Raw genomic sequence first — 9454 nt, forward strand, 5'->3', positions numbered from 1 at the left:
CAACCGCCCAGACGCCCCCAAGATCCCAGACTGAGAGACAGCCACCGCCCCCCACACACACATCTGAGGAAGCCCCAAGCAGCCGAACACCCAGCGCATCCCGCCAACAACCCCATCCCCCGACCCCAAGGCCCCCCACCAGCATCCCGCTGGGAGAAAAAAAAAGAAAGGAAATGTTGTTCAATGGTACCAGTCTGAGCACTGGATCTAGTCTATAGGAGTTCTAGGACAAACGAGTTGTGGAAGAAAAATAATACAATTACAATGTATTTGGCCATTTTTAATTGACCTTTATTATAACTGACTTTAACGCTGTTTACAATATTCTGAACTGTTTGTTTGGTCACAATACAAGAAAACAAATAAATAGATAAACAACCAGAGTCAATATTCACTAATACGACGTCCCTTCAGTGCACATGTCCCATCTACAATCAGCAGGTGTTATACAACAGATGATAGAGGTGGAAAACATCTGCATCGTTCTCAGAATACTCACAGTATCAGCGTCACGTTCATTCCTTTGGTTGAACACGTGAACGACACAGAGAAACAGCATTAATTATGTTATGTTATGTTATGTTGTGTTGTGTTGTGTTGTGTTGTGTTGTGTTGTGTTGTGTTGTGTTGTGTTGTGTTGTGTTGTGTTATGTGCACCACTTCCTCCTTCTCTAACATCTCTGTGAGAACTCACAATGACCAACGCAATAAAAAAGTCTTTATTCAAACAATTCCTCAAACTAATATTAAATTAGTAAAACAAATAAAACAGTAACTTTTTCTGTGTAAACTGGTTTTTTTTAACACTGTTCATACTGTTATTTATAGAGTTTATACTGTATTTATATTGTTTATGTTATTTACACTATATATGTATACTGTTATTTATAGAGTTTATACTGTATTTATATTGTTTATGTTATTTACACTATATATGTATACTGTTATTTATAGAGTTTATACTGTACTACTTATGTTACATAAGATCCAGTTGCAGATTTCAGATAGGACATGAACACTGAGATAAAGTTGTTTATAAAGGTTAGAGTAAAACAATGAAATGGTGACGTCACCTTTTAAAAATATAATATTACAGAGAAATAGGTTATTGAAGTGACACAAATTAAATACAGTTTACAGCCATGAAACAACAAAAAACTGATGCACAAAAACAATAAATATTATCCAATAAATAACTGCAAGGAGACACTATTAACAACACAATGTTGAAATTTAAGCCCACAATATGTATTTTATTATTTTCATCTGTGCAAAAACAGAAATTTTCACAGTGACACAGAAACCAATAAATTAGAGCTGATACAAACATAACATTTAACCTGTATTTACCTAACTTACAAGACTGTGTGAACACAAAGGATCAATAATGTAAATATCTTGTGTCTAACTTTGAAAAGGACCCATCATTAGAGTATCATCATCATCATCATCATCATCATCATCATCATCATCATCATCATCATCATCATCATCATCATCATCATCATCATCATTATTATTATTATTATTATTATTATTATTATTATTATTATTATTATACTAACCCTAACCCTTTAAATGTTCACAAAATAAACATTTTACTTTAAACGAGTGCTTGAACACATGTTCACTTTAGGCATCTTTTGTTGCGATGAAGACCCGCCCATGTTCTTCGCTGATTGGCCGAAGCTGGAAGCACCGCCTGTTATATTATTTCTATTGGTTAGAATGAAATCCATCAGGACAAAGTCCCGCCCCCTGTCACACTGAACACCAATGAAAAGTGAAACAACGCCGTAGTTCTCATCAAGCTAAAATTAGTTATGAAAGCCAACTTCCGGAATGTGGGTAAAATAATAATAATAATTTAGCAATAAAGGCGTTGAAATGCAACGTGACGACAACAAAATCTGGTGATTTAATTTAAAGTTTTGCAAATTAAAACAGAAAACGAATTACTAACTAATGAGCACAACAAACAAAGTGTTTGTCCAGAGCAGAAAACATTATTATTATTATTATTATTATTATTATTATTATTATTATTATTATCCACCAAGTCAGATATCTTGGCAACAAAACCGATTAAACCCACAACCTTTATGGAGGAACGTATATCACATTATTTTATCACAAATTAATCAACATCAACAAATTAATTTGTAAACACTATAATTCAGATCCTGCATTTTTTTTTAATGTAATTATTTTTGACATACTCAAGCCTACCCCGGGTTCTGTTTTCTTTTATGTTCAAAGTGTTAATTTTGTTCTGGTTTGTTCTGATAAACCTGTGGATCTTGTCAATATAATCTTTGTAGAATAAATAAATAAAAAAAAAAAATGTTTTACTCTTTTATTTTGAAATCCCCAGCCGGATTATGATACGGACTCGTGTTAACTTGATCTCCGTGCAGCTCACAGGACTTCCTGGAGGAATTCAGAATCTGAGCTTCATCTTCATCTTCATCTTCTTCTTTTATTCTTCACTTTGTTTCCAACACAAAGAACAGAACAAGTGGCTGAAAATGGAGATAGAGAAGGAAGTGAAGAAGGTACGTTTGTTCTGTTCTTCTCCGTATCTCAGTGTCCGGGTAACGCCCTGTGAGGTGTTCCTGTCCTGGACCAGGTGGACAAACTTTAACATTTAAACATCTTTAGTTTTTATTTAAATACAGTTAAAAACCTTTATATTTAAACATCTTTAGTTTTTATTTAAATACAGTTAAAAACCTTTATATTTAAACATCTTTAGTTTTTATTTAAACACAGTTAAAGTCAGTTTTGCTTTCTGGTGATAAAACTGTCCATAAATATTGGATAACTTGCAATAAAACACTAAATATAACCCAGAGTAACCATATCACTACTGTTATAAACTACATTTAAAAGTATAAGTTTTAGACTAAACGTGTATTAACATTAACATTCATGTTTAAAATAAATGATTTTAGTGTCTCAGCTTGTTTTTAGGACATTAAAATATCTATTATTTTCCATTATTATCTAATGTATCTATTGGTAACCATGTGTTAATGATGCTTTCACGTACAATCGTGAAACACATTAATTTATACTGTTGTAACATTAACGTGAGATTAATTCATTAAATCTTCCCTGGATTTGAATTAAGTTTTAAAATTAGTACAAGTTCAATGTATTGAAATTATTGCGGTTTACAACGAATAAAGTCAATTTATTGCAGATTTTACTACATTTACGTTACAGAAATTTCTGTTCCATCTATTTAGGTTATTTATTTAAACTTTTTGAATCCAACCTGTGATCTATTATTTTGGTTTTGTTTTTTTACTCTTTATATTTCTATGTTTTGTCCATCCTGTACTGGGACGTATTGTTTAATATTTGCTTGTGTTTTAAATCCTGATTTATTTATCTGTTTATGTTTAACTGAGATCATTTTAAAACCAGCTTTTTGTGGAATATTTAAATCACTTTATATATTGTCTGAAAACAACAGTAATCACATGATGCTGGTATAGTGTATTAATAATTCATTCTCTCTGCATACAGTAGATTATGTCTAATCTGAGGGTCTTTGTGTCGACGTGCTGAGAAATACGTTGGTGTCGTACGTCAAAGACTGTTATTAATCTTCAGATGTGATTAAGTTCCTCCACTATCCAGTTGTTATTAAATTAATATTTAAAGAACATGAACATCTGCTCACGACTGTTGACGTCTTTAAAAGCAGACGTTATTCTGTTCATCATTTATTGGCCAAAATTAAATAAAATGTTTCTTTTAAAGAGAATATATAATATTTTGCCACCTAACCTTTAAAACACTTTTTATCCAATATTTTAAAACAATAAGAGACTAGTATTTTTTTTAGTAAAGCTGCTTCCTCACAGTGTGTGCTCTCCATCTTACAGCGTCTTCCACTAGATCTGTGTATCATTGTAAGTGGAGAGTTATTTGTCATAAATATGAGTGAGATTTATGTCTCATATTAAACCAGGGTTATGTAAATAACCTACAGTGTTAGAGGGTTGATTCCTCCAGGGGTGTCACATCCCTTTTTCAGGGCCCGGGGGGAGTGATCTTATCATCCCTGCAGGGCCTGTTTCACTGTGAAAGTGTATTTGGGGGCGATCACAGCCTGTCATGTGGCTTTTGGGGATAAAACGATGAGTCAGCTCCCACTGATCTGCCATTTTTTATGAAGTGAGCACACGCCCCTTCGCATGGTGTGGTGTGATGGGGTCGTTGCTTTGGCAATGGCTCCCCATTACCAAGAACAATGGGGGTCATTGTTTTGGCCTATGAGGGTTGGGGTCTGCGGCTGCCTGAGGGGCTGCACGCACACGCGACTCGATGTCCCACCACATCCTGGGCCTTGTTCAGGGGAGTGTCTGTTCAGGACACCTCACCCCTCACGTTTTTCCGGGTTTACATGCTGGACTGTTTGCTGTCCTGATGTATAACGGACTCTGCCTTGCGGGCTGGTTTTTTCGCTCGATAACCATGTCTGCACTACGGCAGCTGCCGTATCCCATAGTGAGACATCTCACGAAATATTATGAAATAGAACTTTAGGTTTTGTATATAACCCCGGTTCTATGAGTGAGATGTCCCACCAGACAACCCTTCTTGCTCAAATGAGTGAGAAGAGGTGCTTGTTTTGAATGAGGAACTGTACCTCCACCCTCCCTCTTATGGGGGTGTTCCTCTCAGTTTAAAGAAGAACGGCGTCCTTATAAGGAACATGTGATCTGTGACACCATCACTTTATGGAACCTTTATGGAACCCAGAATAATAAACACGGACAATGAACGAAAACTGGTTTTTACTGAGTTACAGAATCGTTCTGAGGTTTGATATGATATTGGAAAACATTTACATATTCCCACAAACTATTACTTTTATTATTATTTCCTTTGATTCTGAAGAACATAATACAGGCTAATTAACCTCCAGAAATATTGCCAAACATTGTTAATATTGTTAATTTAGTCAACTTTGATCCAGAAGTGCAGTGAAAAAATGCATTAAACTCACAAAAAATGATGGTGTGCAGGATTTGACGTGTTTGTCAGGTTTTGCTACATGTGCTAAACTCGTTTTATTAATAAATAATATTATGGAAATGTGTGATATTGTCCCAGAACATGTACAGAAAGTTTAGTCTGAAATCTGTCATATTATGATAGTTTGTAGATTTGCCCACACATTTATGGGCTAAAATTTCATGAAATGTCTGATATTGTTTAAAAAAACATTGCATGCAAGAGTATATTTCATAGATGGAAAAGAACATTTCAAAGATCAATTTACATCTTACGTCTTATGGTTTTAGATGCTTTGTAAACATATTGTGATTACAAAACACAAGTGGTTTAAGTCTCTAAACACACTGGAAATACCATTATAACACAAACTTCCCCAGATGTTTCCTGTGCACATCTGGTACCTTCTTGTTCTTCTTCTTCTTGTTCTTCTTCTTGTTCTACTACTACAACAACAATGAGGATCTGATGTGGTTCACCCACAACAACCATTAAACCCTCTGATCTGCAACCAGTGCCTCCAACCTTCTGAGTTTAGATCCTTTCAACACGTTTTGTTGAGTTTAAAGAATAAAACAGATTCAAATTTCCACAAATGTTGTTGATGCTGCTCATGATTTTGTCAGAGCAGGTGATGTTCAGTCTGAAATGAAAGTCTTCAAACCAGCTGCTACCAGCGTTCACTGACTCAGCGTTCACTGACTCAGCGTTCACTGACTCAGCGTTCACTGACTCACATGCTGACTGTGTGAAATGAATGCCCCTTTAAGACAGTCAAACATCCGAGTCATTGATTAACCTCTGCATGGTTTGTTCTAAAGATACGGGAAAGTTGAGAAGTTGTTCGTCACATTTACTCTAGAATGACATTTCTGGTCTTCTCCCACAAGTTTACTGTGTAAAAAATCTTTGTGATATTATATTATAATATTGTCCCAAAACATGCATGTGTGGGTATATTGCATCATATTGCAATTTTTTGCTTGTTTTGGTTTAGAAAAACAATAAAAATATTGATAATAATTAGTAATTTACTCCATTTTGTTAACAAGCTTTATATTTATTTTTTATCATTTACTTTGTTTTTGTGGGATTCTGTTGCTGCATTTTATGTATTATTGGTTTATTTAATCAGGGACGCGTACATTAATACTACATAATATAATAACATAATATACTTCCATTATAGACAGTCTATAGACAGGACATTGACTTCCTCCTCCATCTGATACGATATCAACACTAATCATACATACTTTTATAACTTATTTTGTAGTGTGGAATGTTAGAAAAGGTTTGATCATGTGATGTTACTCAAACAGAGAACAATAGTCAGTAACACTAGTTACTGTGTTAGAGTGGAACCTCATCATCTATAGATAGATGTTCTAGAGCAGAACAATTTATATCTGTGATTTTAGATGCTGTCTGATAAAATCTGATATCAGACCGTTATCAATATCAATATCGGATTGGGACACCCCTACATAGCACTGTGCAGAAGACGCTGAAATGCTCACCTTAATGGGCGTGTCTGTTTACATGTCAATCACGGCAGAGAGCTTCCTGGAGGCGTGGCTTCTCCAGCTCAGTGCTGCATCAAATTCATCATCAAAGTGGGAATGTGTCATTAAATTGTAGTGATGTGTTTGTGCTCAGCCTGTAGTAATAAAGGAGTAAATCATCCTCTAACTAATGATCGATGGATCAATGATAAACACTTTATCATGTGTATGAAACCATAATACAACTTTATCATGTTTAAAGCACAGAAATGTTCATTTAACTTAATATGGACCTTTAATAAGAAACAATCATCGGATTTAAAAACACAACATATCATTTTAAAGATGGCTACTAAACATATTGTTTATGATATTTCTTTATTAAACGTTAATATAGTACAATATAATACTGATAATCAACCTGGACTTTCTTTTCCTTCCACACACACACATACACACACACACACTACATTCTTGTCTGTAGGTCAGAGTCCTCTGTTTGCTGCAGAGATCATCAATGACCATATATGGTCACAGAACAGACGTACTGAGCTTTCAATGAATATGAGCCACAATAACAGATGTAAAGCATATGTTGAGCATCTAACGTTAACATGATCACTAGTCCACTCTGAGAGAACACGTACGTTTAGCAGTGGAACGTCTGAGTGATTAAAGTTAAAAAAACACTGTTAGGTCCTAATTAGTTAAGAAAGGAAACACAGTGTGAATGTTCAGTATTAATAATCAAACCCAGATGTGAGCGTAGAGGATCTTTGTTCCTGTGTATTTGATGAATAACTCTGTGTCTATGTGTGTTTTGTTCACAGATGACTCTTGGTCATGAGTTTGGAGCTGGAGCCGCTTGTTTAAAGTGTAAAGACAAATGTGAAGGCTTTGAGCTGCACTTCTGGAGGTTTGGAGAGAATTTTCTATATAATGTCTGTAAAACATTTGTGTATATTCAGAGTTCTCTGAGTTGTTGGACTGCAGAGAAAAACATTCCTATACGACAGGTGTTCCCAGGAGAACGAGAGGGGAGAACGTGTTCTACTTTATAGCATCACTTCCTCTTTGTTTCATCAGAGCTTTTCTGATAAGCAGCAGGAGTTCTCAGGCTAACGGACACATGCTGCTCACATGAATCACCAATAGGTTTACATGGTTACTGTTAGTGTAACACTAGCACTGTTTCTATAAAGCTAATCCTGCAGAAGGTTGTGAGCCTAAATCTGAGGGTGTGTTCCTTGTTTTATGCTTTTTATAGATTAGAGGATGGTAAACAGGAAGTGATCACAGAGACGGTGTTTGAGCTGTAGCAGGATTAGCAGTGGTGAAAAACAATTGATTACAAACCCAGAGTATCAGATAAAAGAAGCTGTTATGATGGTGGACACAATAATGGGCTGTTCCAAGATCAAAGTCAACCCCGACTAAAAAAACCCACAGGCTAAATTAAGCCTGAATTCTGTTTTAGAAACTATGAAAATATATTATCAACAGACGTACTTCCTGCTTTGAGCCTCATGTGAACTTAAATATGCACCAGCAGGAGTGGAGACGATGAAGGAAATGACCAGTATTGGTAAAATGCTGTAGTTCATTCTGAGGACAGGATGTACAGTAGATGGTTCTCAGGGTCAGAACAACTATGGGGTCTTCAGAACATTCCTATCCATTAACAGACAGAGTTTTTAATTACTTACCATTCTTAGCTTTATTTAACCAGGAGAATCCTTTTAAGAATCATTTCAGAAAGTGGATTATTTCCAACATGTGCAGCAGCACAAGTAACAATTTATAAACAATGTTTAGAAGTTCTTAAAATTATTCAAGATGGAGTCGTTTAACTGAAATGTTGTTAAAGTAAACATTTAAGTGTTTTTAATGCTAATGTGTGATGAAGCGCTCTAAACCAAAGAGAATGAGTTCACACACATTTCTACTATTGTCTTGAACAGATTGTGTCATACATTTTGTACTGTTGTTCTGGACGTGAATTTCCCGCGCTGTTCTGCAGACGTGAAGTCAAATGACGCTAGTGTGCGTTCTCGACAACTTGGAAATAAATCGGAAATAAAGAAGAATGAGAAGAAGACGGCTTGGAGACAAGCACAGTGGACTAAACTACTGTTTGGTTACGCAGAGGCATGTGCACAGGTCTAGCAGTAAACATGCACAGAGTAAATAAATAACTGTGTCACAGTTGGAGTGTTGATCAGGACGTCCCAGTCTGACCCAACACTGAAAACCTCTTTTTTTTACTCAAAGAAAGTTTGTTTACGTGGTAAGCACCTTTTGATTATTATGAATTAATCAGCTGTTTATGTCAACATCAGATTAGAACATGGGTAATAAGAGAAAGTGAAACACAAACAGAGACCCATGGGATCTATTTAATAATCCATGTATTAAAGATAATTCCTGTGATTGTGCAGTAAAAGGAACGTTTACGTGTGATTCTTTATAATTACTGCTCCTTTGTCATGTTGCCCCGTGGATCATTGTATTCACTGTTATACAGTTTAAGCTGCAGCAGGAAATGAAGAACGCTGCACACTAACCACACCATGTGACCTCAACACCACCCCCAGTTCTACATATCTGTCTGAACCCCACCCTCACGGTGCCGTCGGGTCTCATCAGGGTTGGGTCGGGTGTCCATCCCCTCTAGTCATAGTAACCAATCAGCTGTAAACAGTTGATGCTTGGCTGATGGCTGCAGTCACACTCACCAACTATGGAGTCTGATTTATGAAAAATGAAATTCCTCTTCGTGTACATATTTTCTCTATTGCATTATTTTTAATGGATTGAGGCATCGATCATAGCGTTAGCTGATGTAATGGTACATATTGTTCTGTTCTCTCAACCTATCAAAGCTGTTTTTATTAACACTAAACTTCTCTTTATATCTG

General features: G+C 35.7%; 1 protein-coding gene across 1 annotated transcript in view; it reads left to right on the forward strand.

Moving 5' to 3' along the window:
• Window positions 1-2393: 2393 nt before the first annotated feature.
• The window catches only part of tes (testis derived transcript (3 LIM domains)), a 15298-nt gene continuing 8237 nt past the window's right edge, over window positions 2394-9454 (forward strand). The window contains exons 1-2 of the mRNA XM_028449741.1: window positions 2394-2555; window positions 7367-7452. Of these exons, the coding sequence (XP_028305542.1) occupies window positions 2529-2555; window positions 7367-7452 (113 nt within the window). The 5' untranslated portion in view covers window positions 2394-2528. The remainder of the gene's footprint in view (window positions 2556-7366; window positions 7453-9454) is intronic.

This window comes from Gouania willdenowi, chromosome 6, assembly GCF_900634775.1.
Source record: "Gouania willdenowi chromosome 6, fGouWil2.1, whole genome shotgun sequence".
In the NCBI taxonomy this organism is placed as follows: domain Eukaryota; kingdom Metazoa; phylum Chordata; class Actinopteri; order Blenniiformes; family Gobiesocidae; genus Gouania; species Gouania willdenowi.